This window comes from Anguilla rostrata, chromosome 7, assembly GCF_018555375.3.
Source record: "Anguilla rostrata isolate EN2019 chromosome 7, ASM1855537v3, whole genome shotgun sequence".
In the NCBI taxonomy this organism is placed as follows: domain Eukaryota; kingdom Metazoa; phylum Chordata; class Actinopteri; order Anguilliformes; family Anguillidae; genus Anguilla; species Anguilla rostrata.
The window spans coordinates 2,013,242-2,029,392 of record NC_057939.1 but is presented as its reverse complement, the minus strand read 5'-3'; the positions used below and the strand labels follow the sequence as shown (position 1 = coordinate 2,029,392).

Sequence of the window (16,151 nt, the reverse complement as noted above, 5' to 3'; positions counted from 1 at the left end):
GTAGAGCCGATACCACCGGGTGATTCGCGGGTTGGTATCCTTCATGCGGTGGAGCCATTGGAGGGGAGTGTGGTCCGAACAGAGGGTGAATGGGCGACCCAGCAGGTAGTAGCGCAGGGACCCGACCACCCACCGGATGGCGAGGCACTCCTTTTCTACCGTGCTGTACCTCGCCTCCCGCTGGGATAGTTTGCGGCTGAGGTACAGCACCGGGCGGTCGACTCCCTCCACCTGCTGGGTCAAAACAGCCCCCAGCCCTCTGTCCGATGCATCGGGCTGCAGGATAAAAGGAAGAGGAAAATTAGGGGTGAACAAGAGCGGCTCCCCGCAGAGGGCTTCCTTTACCCTCTCAAACGCTCGCTGGCATGGCTCGGACCGGATCTGAGGCACCTTTGCGAGTTAAATCAGTCAAGGGGCTGGTCAGCTGTGAAAACGCCGGAATAAACCGCCTATAGTAGCCGGCCAACCCCAAGAACCTCCTCACCTCTTTTTTCGTCTTGGGTCGTGGACAGGTCGTAATCGCCACAGTTTTATCCACCAGAGGTCGCACCTGTCCACTTCAAGCGGTACCCCAAATACCGTACCTCCGCTCGGCCAATCGCACACTTCTTTGGGTTAGCCGTGAGCCCCGCCTGCCTCAAGGACTCGAGCACCGCCCCCACATCCGCATATGCTGTGCCCAGCTGCTACTGTGGATGATAACGTCATCCAGATAGGCAGCCGCATCCGCAGCATGCAGACGCAGCAGCCGATCCATCAGGCGCTGGAAAGTGGCTGGGGCCCCGAACAACCCAAACGGAAGTGTTCGGAATTGGTACAAACCGTCCGGAGCGGAGAAAGCCGATTTCTCTTTGGACTTTGCAGACAAGGGAATCTGCCAATAGCCCTTAGTCAGATCCAGTGTCGAAAAAAAACTAGCCGTGCCCAGCCGATCCAGGAGTTCGTCGACCCTAGGCATAGGATAGGCATCAAACTGTGACACAGCATTCACTTTCCTATAGTCCACACAGAACCGAATAGAGCCATCCGGCTTACTTACCAGCACGATGGGGCTATTCCAGGCACTGTGGGACTCCTCTATTACACCCAACTCCAGCATGGCCTTTTTTTCTGCCTGCACCAATTTCTTTTTGTGCTCCGGCAGTCTATAGGGACGGGAACGTACTGTTACTCCCGGGGGGGTATCGATATGGTGGTGTATGAGGTTCGTGCGTCCTGGTAGGGGAGAAAACACATCCGCAAACCGTTTTTGCAACAGGGCAAGGTCTGCTCTCTGACTTGGTTTAGCTATCCCCCCTCAGGCTTTGTTTTCCTTGCGAGGGATTTTATTTTTATATTTCTATGTCTGGCTTAGTACTCAGAGGTCCCTTTCAGACTTGAAATCCGTTATTAGAAGCTCATATCCTGAAACTTCTTATCTGGCTTGGTACTCAGAGGTTCCTTTTAAGACTAGGAATCTCAGAAACTCAATCTCGAGACTTGTTACCTTACTCAGCATTTAGGGCTTCCTTGAAATCTGGAATCTATCGAACCACATTCCCACATTTATTCTTATACATGTACCTAATCACTGCCTCTTTCACATTCAGTTCCACCTGATAGGCCTATGGCCTGGTCTTCCAGTTGCTGTTTGCAAATTATAACTTGTGGCATTTGTGGCTTCACCAGTCTTCAGCAGTGGGAGGAACACTCAAAATTGTACCTTACAGATGTAAAGCCCTCCCTGGAGAAAAGAGCACAACTCCCTTTCATACAGTAAAGTGAACAAATGGTATCACACAGAGGGGAGGGCAGGCAGGGATGTCTCAGGGTCACAGCATAGTGAAATGGTAAACTAGTTATTAATCAACATTACCTCTGATTATTTCAGAAAGATTTCTTCTATAATTTTGCACTTCATCACTTCCACATAGGGTTCACTGTGTCTGAAGACTTACAAAGCAAAAGCACACGCATCTATATTACAGATCAGCACTGGTGAGCACTGTTCATTATCAAAGGCTAAGGATAAAGAAACACGTCTTCAGTCAAAGGAGACATGGTCAAGTCTCACCCTGATTGACAGTTGAAGCCGTTAATGTGTCGCTACGCTCTGGAATGTTAGTTGTCCGGTTAGTCGGCTAGTGAGTTTATCAACTATTATGGTAACATACTAGCGAACGATGCTAACATGCAAATTGTGTGGTATTTTAGAAATCACAATGTGCTCTTGCAGATTGTGACTCAGGCTTGTACATCATGTCTGTTATGCTGCGGCTCGCAAATTGTGTCCTTAAAACCAGTGTTGGTGGTGGTAGCCCATTAAATACAACTTAAAGCATGTAGCCTTCGTTTTGGGACATCTGGTACCACGTGTAAAGGACTGGCCATGAATTAACGCAGCGTTGAACACATTAACAAAGATTTTCAGTTAAATGTACAAATGAAAGAAGCGCGTCCAACCTCTGAGGACAAAAGACATTAAGTGCCTGATTTACTAAAACCTTTACCACGTGCAAAACCATTTAGCGCACGCAAAGCTAATAGCACGACCATGACAGGTGCAAAACAAATACCATGTCCAGTCATTGGTTGTGTTACTGGTTTTGCGTGTGCTAAAACGTTTTTCACGTTTTATAGTCTTACAGTGTTTTATGAGATTAGTGAACATACTGGGGGGTCCTTTGACCATTCCTTCGCACAGAATCTTTGAACATCCTTTTAGAAAAATATATCCGCTACAGCCCTGAATCACATTCAAAGCATTAAACATGAATTAATCTAAATAATAAACCAAATAATCTAAAATGCAGACTGAAGACCCACCTCCTAAGATGGCATTATTACCCCCTTCCATCCCCAACCTATAACATTTTGAGTATCTTCTTGGGTAGTGCCAGGCCTGGACTGCAGCCATCTTCATCTCCTGCTTGTTTCAGGGACTAGTTGCCTTAAGTTTCCTCTTCAGCATATGAAACTCATGTTCAATTCGATTCAGATTGAGTGAATTACTCGGCCAATCAAGAATTTTCCAGTTTTTGGCTTTGAAAAACTCCCTTGTTGCTTTAGCAGTATTTTTGGGATCATTGTTTTGCTGTGGGATAAAGTGCCATCCAATAAGTTACTTACACAACTTTTCCCATAGCATTTATATTGCAACCATTTATACAGCTGGATATATACTGAAGCAATGCAGGTTAAGCACCTTACTCAAGGGTACAACGGCAGGTTCCTACCAGGGAATGGAACCTGTGATCTTTAGGTTACAAAGCCAGTTCCTTACCCATTATACAACACTGCCGCCCACATGCCTTCACACCCTCCATGTAAAACCCTGTTTAAATCAGTTCATTCAGGCTCAACAGACCCCTGGCGGTTTTGATAAAAGAAAACATCTGATATAATTTACTGGCATCTGGTTGTACTGAAAAAAAAAAAAAAAAAATACATTTTTTTTTTACTCAATTCAACTCTTAATAACTTAAAAATCATTTTTAAAATTACATTGAACACTGTAAATCTCTGTCCTCCTCCTTATGAAGAATGTTCACCGTAGCTCAATGAAACCCAATGGGACCACTTAACACCAACCTCAGGGTTAAATGTAACATCTCACTCTCCGTACTTTCAGTCAGATTGCTAATGAATCGTATGTCCCAGAGATTTCATTGAGGTGTGTAATCATAGCCAAGGGGTGTAGGTTGTTTGTAGTAACAAAAAATTATTAATATAAGAATTGAGTCAAATACAAAAACTGTTAGTTCCCCACCCTCCCCTACTTCACTTTTAGCCCTTGTGTCTTTGATTGAGCACTTTGGTTCAGTAAGAAGCACATGGACATTATCTCCTTAGAGGGGCCAGCTTGTGCCATGGGCAAGAAAACCATCCTGCTTAACTGCTCTTTGTAGAGAGACAATCGCTGCAGCATGAAACTTGCACACATCCTGCTCTTTGCACAGATAAAGGTGAAGCACTGGTGCCTCCCACAGCCACTGAAACTAGCAACGAGACTTTCTGAGAAATCACGTGATCTATTTGAAGCCCAACCTCCCCCCCCCCACTTCTGCCTCCCACATCCACTGAAACTAGGACCAAGACTTTCTGAGAAATCACGTGATCTATTTGAAGCCTCCACCCTGGTTGTGTCCCCTCCCTTTAGCTACTCCCACAAGTACAGACCTCAGCATATGTAACGGAAAATTTGTGCCAGAGACCAAAAAAACTAAACCGATTACGCCAAACTGTCAGAGAAATTTTGTTTTTATTTATTTTAGTTATCGGTAAGACAGGCATAAATCTGGTGTATACACTGTGGTGTTGAGCAGTATAACTGCGCCTCGTAGCTTTGGTTTAGCTTCTTTGGTTTAGCTTTTAGTTTCGCTTTTAGTTTCTCTCTGCAGCCAACGCAAAACCATGCCCACCCTACCACATACCCCCACCGCCCGACTTAGGCCGGGGAGCCATCCGGCCGATGACCGACCCCCCCCCACCCCCTTCGGGGCGAGAGAGGAAGTCCCCCACCACCATCTGCGCCCCCAGCCTATGAACCACCTTGAAATTAAAGGGCTGTAGAGCCAGATACCAACGGGTGATTCGCGGGTTGGTATCCTTCATGCGGTGGAGCCATTGGAGGGGAGCGTGGTCCGAACAGAGGGTGAATGGGCGACCCAGCAGGTAGTAGCGCAGGGACCCGACCGCCCACCGGATGGCGAGGCACTCCTTTTCTACCGTGCTGTACCTCGCCTCCCGCTGGGATAGTTTGCGGCTGAGGTACAGCACCGGGCGGTCGACTCCCTCCACCTGCTGGGTCAAAACAGCCCCCAGCCCTCTGTCTGATGCATCGGGCTGCAGGATAAAAGGAAGAGGAAAATTAGGGGTGAACAAGAGCGGCTCCCCGCAGAGGGCTTCCTTTACCCTCTCAAACGCTCGCTGGCATGGCTCGGACCGGATCTGAGGCACCTTTGCGAGTTAAATCAGTCAAGGGGCTGGTCAGCTGTGAAAACGCCGGAATAAACCGCCTATAGTAGCCGGCCAACCCCAAGAACCTCCTCACCTCTTTTTTCGTCTTGGGTCGTGGACAGGTCGTAATCGCCACAGTTTTATCCACCAGAGGTCGCACCTGTCCACTTCAAGTGGTACCCCAAATACCGTACCTCCGCTCGGCCAATCGCACACTTCTTTGGGTTAGCCGTGAGCCCCGCCTGCCTCAAGGACTCGAGCACCGCCCCCACATCCGCGTATGCTGTGCCCAGCTGCTACTGTGGATGATAACGTCATCCAGATAGGCAGCCGCATCCGCAGCATGCAGACGCAGCAGCCGATCCATCAGGCGCTGGAAAGTGGCTGGGGCCCCGAACAACCCAAACGGAAGTGTTCGGAATTGGTACAAACCGTCCGGAGCGGAGAAAGCCGATTTCTCTTTGGACTTTGCAGACAAGGGAATCTGCCAATAGCCCTTAGTCAGATCCAGTGTCGAAAAAAAACTAGCCGTGCCCAGCCGATCCAGGAGTTCGTCGACCCTAGGCATAGGATAGGCATCAAACTGTGACACAGCATTCACTTTCCTATAGTCCACACAGAACCGAATAGAGCCATCCGGCTTACTTACCAGCACGATGGGGCTATTCCAGGCACTGTGGGACTCCTCTATTACACCCAACTCCAGCATGGCCTTTTTTCTGCCTGCACCAATTTCTTTTTGTGCTCCGGCAGTCTATAGGGACGGGAACGTACCGTTACTCCCGGGGGGGTATCGATATGGTGGTGTATGAGGTTCGTGCGTCCTGGTAGGGGAGAAAACACATCCGCAAACCGTTTTTGCAACAGGGCAAGGTCTGCTCTCTGACTTGGTTTAGCTATCCCCCCTCAGGCTTTGTTTTCCTTGCGAGGGATTTTATTTTTATATTTCTATGTCTGGCTTAGTACTCAGAGGTCCCTTTCAGACTTGAAATCCGTTATTAGAAGCTCATATCCTGAAACTTCTTATCTGGCTTGGTACTCAGAGGTTCCTTTTAAGACTAGGAATCTCAGAAACTCAATCTCGAGACTTGTTACCTTACTCAGCATTTAGGGCTTCCTTGAAATCTGGAATCTATCGAACCACATTCCCACATTTATTCTTATACATGTACCTAATCACTGCCTCTTTCACATTCAGTTCCACCTGATAGGCCTATGGCCTGGTCTTCCAGTTGCTGTTTGCAAATTATAACTTGTGGCATTTGTGGCTTCACCAGTCTTCAGCAGTGGGAGGAACACTCAAAACTGTACCTTACAGATAAAGCCCTCCCTGGAGAAAAGAGCACAACTCCCTTTCATACAGTAAAGTGAACAAATGGTATCACACAGAGGGGAGGGCAGGCAGGGATGTCTCAGGGTCACAGCATAGTGAAATGGTAAACTAGTTATTAATCAACATTACTTCTGATTATTTCAGATAGATTTCTTCTATAATTTTGCACTTCATCACTTCCACATAGGGTTCACTGTGTCTGAAGACTTACAAAGCAAAAGCACACGCATCTATATTACAGATCAGCACTGGTGAGCACTGTTCATTATCAAAGGCTAAGGATAAAGAAACACGTCTTCAGTCAAAGGAGACATGGTCAAGTCTCACCCTGATTGACAGTTGAAGCCGTTAATGTGTCGCTACGCTCTGGAATGTTAGTTGTCCGGTTAGTCGGCTAGTGAGTTTATCAACTATTATGGTAACATGCTAGCGAACGATGCTAACATGCAAATTGTGTGGTATTTTAGAAATCACAATGTGCTCTTGCAGATTGTGACTCAGGCTTGTACATCATGTCTGTTATGCTGCGGCTCGCAAATTGTGTCCTTAAAACCAGTGTTGGTGGTGGTAGCCCATTAAATACAACTTAAAGCATGTAGCCTTCGTTTTGGGACATCTGGTACCACGTGTAAAGGACTGGCCATGAATTAACGCAGCGTTGAACACATTAACAAAGATTTTCAGTTAAATGTACAAATGAAAGAAGCGCGTCCAACCTCTGAGGACAAAAGACATTAAGTGCCTGATTTACTAAAACCTTTACCACGTGCAAAACCATTTAGCGCACGCAAAGCTAATAGCACGACCATGACAGGTGCAAAACAAATACCATGTCCAGTCATTGGTTGTGTTACTGGTTTTGCGTGTGCTAAACCGTTTTGCACGTTTTATAGTCTTACAGTGTTTCATGAGATTAGTGAACATACTGGGGGGTCCTTTGACCATTCCTTCGCACAGAATCTTTGAACATCCTTTTAGAAAAATATATCCGCTACAGCCCTGAATCACATTCAAAGCATTAAACATGAATTAATCTAAATAATAAACCAAATAATCTAAAATGCATACTGAAGACCCACCTACTAAAATGGCATTATTACCCCCTTCCACCCCCAACCTATAACATTTTGAGTATCTTCTTGGGTAGTGCCAGGCCTGGACTGCAGCCATCTTCATCTCCTGCTTGTTTCAGGGACTAGTTGCCTTAAGTTTCCTCTCCAGCATATGAAACTCATCTTCAAATCGATTCAGATTGAGTGAATTACTCGGCCAATCAAGAATTTTCCAGTTTCTGGCTTTGAAAAACTCCCTTGTTGCTTTAGCAGTATTTTTGGGATCATTGTTTTGCTGTGGGATAAAGCGCCATCCAATAAGTTACTTACACAACTTTTCCCATAGTATTTATATTGCAACCATTTATACAGCTGGATATATACTGAAGCAATGCAGGTCAAGCACCTTACTCAAGGGTACAACGGCAGCTTCCTACCCAGGAATGGAACCTGTCATCTTTGGGTTACAAGGCCAGTTCCTTACCCATTATACAACACTGCCGCCCTCATGCCTTCACACCCTCCATTTAAAACCCTGTTTAAATCAGTTCATTCAGGCTCAACAGACCCCTGGCGGTTTTGTTAAAAGAAAACATCTGATATAATTTACTGGCATCTGGTTGTACTGGTTTAAAAAATATATATATATATATATATATATATATATATATATATATATATATATATATATATATATATATTTAACTTAATTCAACTCTTAATAACTTAAAAATCATTTTTTAATGCGCCTCGTAGCTTTACCTCAGGCTTTGTTTTCCTTACGAGGGATTTTATTTTTATAGTTTTCTTGTTCCACAGCTAGGCTACCAAGAGATAATTATTAACAAGAATATTTTGTTAGGACAGCTTTGCCTTATACATCAAGGTCAAGTTGATAATTAGAAAAATAATTAATCTAACGAAGTAAATACAGTGAACACACCTCCCATACGAAACTAAAATAAATACTTTCGATTTGCTTGTTTACAAAATTGCCTGGCAGTCAATAGTTGTTTCAGTTTCAAGCGCGCCAGGTCTGGAGCATCAGTCTGGTGAAAAAGATTACAGTACGATTTCAAGTTCACGCTCTGCTTTCTTCTTTTACGGAAAAACGTTGTTGGATTTTAGAACGGATTTTTCCGGTAAGTGAAGTTAAAAACAAACTACTCGTAACATGGGTTAATATCGAGAAAGATCAAACTAATACCAGGCTTATAGCACAGGACCGTGCAGAAATAGGGCTTTCTACATGCATTAGGGGTTTAGTGGTGTCACATGTATTCTCCTTTCTCTTGAAATGTTGTCACGACTGTATAATATAGTGTCCTACATCGTAAGTCATCAGAGCATCTGCTAAATACATGTATTGTAATGTAACGGAATTTAATCCTTTTTGATTTTTTTCAAATACATATTTTTATTTATTTTTAATAAGATTGCTTTGCCTCGTGTAACAAAGGTCAGGATGACAATGAGAAGTATAATTGATCTAACAAAGTTACTTGAGTGAACACATCTGACTAAAATGACCATCATTTATTCACAAAAATGCGAGATTATTAAACTGAGCTGATAAATAGACTATTGGAGTCAACCGGGGATTCATCTGTAAGCTCCATTGATTTATATTATAAAAAGAAAAATTGGTAAATGGACTGCATTTATATAGCGCTTTTATCCAAAGCGCTTTACAACTGATGCCTCTCATTCACCCATTCACACACACACTCACACACACACGGTGAAAGGCTGCCATGCAAGGTACCAATCAGCTCGTTGGGAGCAATTAGGGGTTAGGTGTCTTGCTCAGGGACACTTCGACACGCCCAGGGTGGGGGATCGAACCGGCCACCGTCCGACCGTCTGTCCAGACAACCGCTCTTACCTCCTGAGCTATGTCCCCCCACATTATTGGCTGTCCTTCATCTCCAACCCCTAATGCTTAGAAATTTGGTATATGGTGCCTTGGTTCTTCTTGCTTTAATTGTGTGATGTTTGCTCAGAGGGAGGAGGATGGATTGCCCCCAGTGCTGCAGGGAATGTGGGCAGAATGACAAGTTCTGCAGTGAATGCGGCTACAGACTGTGCTCTGCAAGGACACCTGTCACAGGTAAGCCCAGCGAGCTAGTTAGCGACCAGGTCCCCTAGCTTCATTTTCAGGTCATCACTTAGCTAGCTTGAATTAGTCCAGCTTGCTAAATTAGTCAAAGCAGTGTAAGATGATTTAGGGTTTTTTTGGGGTGAGAGGTTGGACCATTTTCAACAACAAATGTTACAGCAGCACGAAAAAGTATTTTACCATTCCTGATTTCCTCTATTATTACATATTTGTCACTCAGAATATTTTCCGACCTTTAGACAAAATGTAATATTAGACAAATGGAACCTGAGTAAAACAGGTTGATTCTACAGGGCTGCAAATCAGCCTGGCTGTGTTCAGTCTGCTGAAGCTAATATCAAGTAAATTTGGTTAATTGGTTTATTGAGTAACTAAGAGGGAAATGACTTTTTCGCATGGGTGAAGTGGGTGTTTGATAACTATTTTCATTAAATAATAATTATAATAGTAATAATAATTTTTTTTTTTTACTGTGGTTTGCATTTACTCTGTTTCAGTTTGTTACATTTTGTCTGAAGATCTGAAACCATTCAATGTGACTGTAACAAGTTCGCAGTCCTTCTCCCCACAAACCACACAATTCTCCGTTCTCAGACGCATACGGGTTTTATTGCGCTTCCAGTCCGCACATACACAAACCAAACAAAACACACAATAAGGAAGGGGAATTCACACACGCGCCGCTCCCGCATGCGTCTCTCATTCCAGCGCCCCGGTCTCTCTGCAGGCAGAGCATATACACTATTAACAATTAATTGTCATCACCCACAGCTGGGTTGTAACGCCAGCAGAACCACTCCCTCTCCGCCCGCAGATGGTGCCCTAACCACACCACCCCTCCACAGTGGCAAATATGCAATATATATCCTTACAATAGTAGAGTAAATCTGGAAGGGGGAAAATACTTTTTCATGGCACTGTATGCTGTTCTTTTAAAACGAGGTGTTAGCTTTTTGACCATGGTGGTTGCCCACGGTTAGGGGTGTGTTGTTTTGTAATGGCTGTTTTTTCCACTGGGACTGTATATGGCTGCAGGAATCCCTGCAATACTCTCGATCGGCCTTGATTTAAATATTACTGTCAAATGTTTACTGCTACAACCGTGCAGATATTTGGAAGTATATATTTCCAGACAGTGTTTTATCTTGTGTGGAAGAATCCTGTATTCTGTAAGAAAATGAGTAAATTTCCCTTGGTTTGGTTTTTGCAGGTTTGTTGAGAGATTTTGTTGATCATCTTAATGCTTCATGTACACATTTTATCTAAATGGTTAAATTTGAATTGAAAGTGGGACAGCATTCATTTTCAGGGCCATTTTTATATTTAGTTATTTATGGCCTGTAAGACTCCTGAGTCTACAGTGTAATTTTATGAGGTCTTTTATGACAGGGCCTGTGACAGGATGTGAAAAGCACTGGAATCAGTGGCATAGATACACCTGCACACCAGAGTAATGCACATAATGAGACTTTTGCTCTCTGCAATGTATGCTAATGCTAGTGCAAATACTTCTTTCACATAGAGTGTTCTGTACAAGGGAAGCTGACAGTGGACTTCACGGTCAGCATTTCTGGAGCAGCACCCTGGTGCAGTTCTGCCTCCATCCACAGGGTTGTGCTATTGGACCTGCAGCCGGGAACTGAATGCACTGCCACCGTCTCCACTGAGATGGAAGAAGGAGTGCTGAATAATGCCACCCCCAAAACCTCCAACAGAAGTAAGGGTTCCCCTGCATTGTGAAACCATGGTTCCCAACTTTCTGAACCCACAATAAAATTCATAAGAGTGTATTGTCTGTGGGCCCTTATTAAGCTGCAGGCTGACAATGACTCTCAATTGTTTATTTCTACAGCCATTCAGGTAAATGGAAAGATATTTAGAGCCAGTGCTTTATCATGTGTAGAGGGATCTGCCTATATTGTGACAGCTGCCATTCTGTTTGCTCTTTTGTCCCACTGTATTAGACTCTAACCAACAGGAAGGGCCTGAGCACCCAATCAGTGAGAGCCAAGCGCACTCTGATAACCACATCCACTATAATGACCACACCCACTCTGATGACCACACCCACTGTAGTGACCACACCCACAATGATAAACATACCCACTCTGATAACCACACCCACTGTTGTGACCACACCCACTCTGATAACCACACCCACTGTTGTGACCACACCGACTCTGATGACCACACCCACTCCCAGAGCCTTGGCCACTCTGACACTGGATCTCCTGAAGATGAGGCAGAGGTACACCCTGGCTAGTCAATCAGTCTTTATTTCTGTACAGCGTCATTCACACCATTTGAACATGGCTTTGAATTACTCTAGGTCATTTTTTCATGGCATTCATAGCAATTCTGTAGTTTAATCTCAAGGACATGAACATGTCAGGGGTGGATAAATTCAGTGGAATCGCATGAATACATTCTGTGCTTACAATGGGGAGAGTCTGTTCAGTTCACTACACATAAGTCTGAGATAACACTTCTCAGGTTAAAGAGTTTATGAGCAGACAAATTAGCTCAATAGCTCAAAAGGGCTATGAATGCGGGGAGTCAGCTGTCTTTAGACAGTCAGGTCTACTATGCTTACCAGCAGACTCTGAGTTGCAGCATTTCCCTATTGCTTATTTCAGATGAAATGGTTAGCTAGCAGAGCTGTTCAATCTGCTGACAAGATTTTTGTGTGCATTTTTCAGTGTTTCGTGTGCTTAAGTTTTTTGTTAAAATATCAGCATGTTATCTCACTTCTAAATGAAATGAGATTTCATAAATTGTGGATAAAGGGGGGATGAAAAGGGAGGTAAATGAAAGTCTGATTTACAGGAAACTTTGATAGAGCAGAAAGAAAAGGAAGAATCACAGGCAAGTCAGTTGGAGTCTGAAAACCAGCAGAAAGACACAACAGCTCCTGAGCACATCATACCGGACACACCTGCCAGAGGTACAAAGGACCTGGTTTTAAAATCATATACAAATAATCTAACCTTTGATCTTAATTTGACTTGAGGTGCAGTGTAGCACAGTGGGTAAGGAACTGGGCTTGTGACCAAAAGGTCATAGATTCGATTCCTGGGTAGAATACTGTCAATGTACCCTTGAGCAAGGTACTTAACCTGAATTGCTACAGTATATGTCCAGCTGTATGAATGGATACAATGTATAAAAAATAAAAGAAATGCTATGTAAAAGTTTTGTAAGTCGCTCTGGATAAGAGCGTCTGCTTAATGCCTGTAATGTAATGTAAAATTAAGGGTTGAGTACCTTTCCTTGGACCTTATATACCAGGGAGAGTGACTATGGTCTGTCTCTAAACATCTCTGATGCAGATTCTGAGTATCAGGAGGAGACCACAGACAACCGATCAAGTCTGGGCCCAGAACCAGAACCAGAGAACCCATCCTCATGCCTGGCCCAGTCCCAGCCCTCCTCTGCAGACCCAGCTAAGTCAGACGCAAAGAGTGGTTTAGCAGATGCTGATGACATGGATGGGACTTTGAGTAAAGACACCAAGGACACTGTGTGTACTGCACATAAGCAGAAGGAGGTAAGAGTTCATACACAAACCCCAGAGCAGGGTCCAAACTCCAGTGATGGAGGGTCTCAGTGTCTGCAGGTTTAACTCCACTCCTGGAGACCAGAAGTGTTTCCAGGTTTATCTCCAGTCCTGGAGGGGGGCAGCATCTGCGGGTTTAACCCCAGTCCTGGATGGCCACGGTGCCTGCAGGTTTAACTCCAGTCCTGGAGGGCCACAGCATCTGCAGGTTTAACTCCTGTCCTGGAGACCAGGAGTGTCTGCAGGTTTAACGCCAGTTCTGGAGGGCCACAGCGTCTGCAGATTTAACTCCAGTCCTGGAGGGCCGCAGCGTCTGCAGATTTAACTCCAGTCCTGGAGGGACACAGTGTCTGAATTTTTTTTTTTTTTTTTTTTGCTTTTTGTAGGCAGCCTATTTTGCCCTTGAATAAATTTTGTGCATTCAATGGGGAGATGGACTGTTCAGTTCACTACACATAAGTCTGAGATTACACTTCTCAAGTTATAGAGTTCATGAGCGGGCTCAATAGCTCACAAGCTCTATAAATTTGGGGAGTCTGGTGTTTATGGACAGGCAGGTCTTCTGTGCTCATCAGCACTCTCTGAGTTGCAGCACTTGTCCCAACAAACATATACTATCATATGAATCTCTATCTATAGGCAAAACTAATGATTAGCCAACTGGCTAGCTACCAAACTTGCCTAGTTAACTTTTTGGCTACCACTTTCAGCTCATTATACACACCAAAGCAACCTTAAATGCCATTAAGGACATTTGCTAGGTCATTTTCATGTGAGGACAGATACGGCTAGTTTTCTATACTGCATTAATTTTCAACCATTTGAATAGCTTATGCATGTAGTCACTTCTCCATTGCTTATTTAAGATGAAATGGTTAGCTAGCAGAGCTGTTTAATCTGCTGACAAGATTTCTGTGCACATTTTTTCTATATTTCATGTTCTGAGCAATTTTTAAAAATATCAGCATGTAATCTCACTCCTCAATGAAATGAGATTTCCCAAATTGTTGGTAAAAGGTGGATGAAAAGGATGGTAAATTAAAGTCTGATTTGCAGAAAACTTTGAATGAGCAGAAAGAAATGGATGAATCACAGACAAGTCTGTTGGAGTCTGAAAATCAGCAGACAGACACAACACCTGCTGAGCACATCACACCTGGCACACCTGCTCCAGGTACAAAGGAACTTTTGTAAAAATCGTATACAAATAATCTCAGTTTTGATCAAATTTTGACTTTGGGTGCATGATAAGGGTTGGGGACCCTTCCTTGCTCCTCTTATACAAGGGAGTGTGACTTTGGTCTGTCTCTGAACATCTCTGCTGCAGATTCTGAGTATCAGGAGGAGACCACAGACAACAGATCCAGTCTGGGCCCAGAACCAGCACCAGAGAACCCATCCTCATGCCTGGCCCAGTCCCAGCCCTCCTCTGCAGACCCAGATAAGTCAGACGCAAAGAGTGGTCTAGCAGATACTGCCACCATGGATGGGACTTTGAGAAAAGACAGCAAAGACACTGTGTGTACTGCACATGAGGAGATGGAGGTAAGAGTTCATACACAATTCCCAGAGCAGGGACCCTACTCCTGCCTTGGATGGCCGCAGTGCCTGCAGGTTTAACTCCAATCTTGCAGGGCCGCAGTGCCTGCAGGTTTAACTCCAATTTTGCAGGGCAGCAGTGTCTGCAGGTTTAACTCCAGTTCTGGAGGGCCACAGCGTCTGCAGATTTAACTCCAGTCCTGGAGGGCCGCAGCGTCTGCAGATTTAACTCCAGTCCTGGAGGGACACAGTGTCTGAATTTTTTTTTTTTTTTTTTGCTTTTTGTAGGCAGCCTATTTTGCCCTTGAATAAATTTTGTGCTTTCAATGGGGAGATGGACTGTTCAGTTCACTACACATATGTCTGAGATTACACTTCTCAAGTTATAGAGTTCATGAGCGGGCTCAATAGCTCACAAGCTCTATAAATTTGGGGAGTCTGGTGTTTATGGACAGGCAGGTCTTCTGTGCTCATCAGCACTCTCTGAGTTGCAGCACTTGTCCCAACAAACATATACTATCATATGAATCTCTATCTATAGGCAAAACTAATGATTAGCCAACTGGCTAGCTACCAAACTTGCCTAGTTAACTTTTTGGCTACCACTTTCAGCTCATTATACACACCAAAGCAACCTTAAATGCCATTAAGGACATTTGCTAGGTCATTTTCATGTGAGGACAGATACGGCTAGTTTTCTATACTGCATTAATTTTCAACCATTTGAATAGCTTATGCATGCAGTCACTTCTCCATTGCTTATTTCAGATGAAATGGTTAGCTAGCAGAGCTGTTTAATCTGCTGACAAGATTTCTGTGCACATTTTTTCTATATTTCATGTTCTGAGCAATTTTTAAAAATATCAGCATGTAATCTCACTCCTCAATGAAATGAGATTTCCCAAATTGTTGGTAAAAGGTGGATGAAAAGGATGGTAAATTAAAGTCTGATTTGCAGAAAACTTTGAATGAGCAGAAAGAAATGGATGAATCACAGGCAAGTCTGTTGGAGTCTGAAAATCAGCAGACAGACACAACACCTGCTGAGCACATCACACCTGGCACACCTGCTCCAGGTACAAAGGAACTTTTGTAAAAATCGTATACAAATAATCTCAGTTTTGATCAAATTTTGACTTTGGGTGCATGATAAGGGTTGGGGACCCTTCCTTGCTCCTCTTATACAAGGGAGTGTGACTTTGGTCTGTCTCTGAACATCTCTGCTGCAGATTCTGAGTATCAGGAGGAGACCACAGACAACAGATCCAGTCTGGGCCCAGAACCAGCACCAGAGAACCCATCCTCATGCCTGGCCCAGTCCCAGCCCTCCTCTGCAGACCCAGATAAGTCAGACGCAAAGAGTGGTCTAGCAGATACTGCCACCATGGATGGGACTTTGAGAAAAGACACCAAAGACACTGTGTGTACTGCACATGAGGAGATGGAGGTAAGAGTTCATACACAATCCCCAGAGCAGGGACCATACTCCTGCCTTGCAGGGCCGCAGTGCCTGCAGGTTTAACTCCAATCTTGCAGGGCCGCAGTGTCTGCAGGTTTAACTCCAGTTCTGGAGGGCCACAGCGTCTGCAGATTTAACTCCAGTCCTGGAGGGCC

General features: G+C 44.3%; 1 protein-coding gene across 1 annotated transcript in view; it reads left to right on the top strand.

Annotated features, from left to right (window-relative positions):
* The window catches only part of LOC135258439 (interferon-induced very large GTPase 1-like), a 465,270-nt gene that overhangs the window by 47,266 nt on the left and 401,853 nt on the right, over window positions 1-16,151 (top strand). Inside the window, exons 7-12 of the mRNA XM_064341833.1 lie at window positions 12,269-12,386; window positions 12,772-12,989; window positions 14,055-14,172; window positions 14,326-14,543; window positions 15,496-15,613; window positions 15,767-15,984. Of these exons, the coding sequence (XP_064197903.1) occupies window positions 12,269-12,386; window positions 12,772-12,989; window positions 14,055-14,172; window positions 14,326-14,543; window positions 15,496-15,613; window positions 15,767-15,984 (1,008 nt within the window). The remainder of the gene's footprint in view (window positions 1-12,268; window positions 12,387-12,771; window positions 12,990-14,054; window positions 14,173-14,325; window positions 14,544-15,495; window positions 15,614-15,766; window positions 15,985-16,151) is intronic.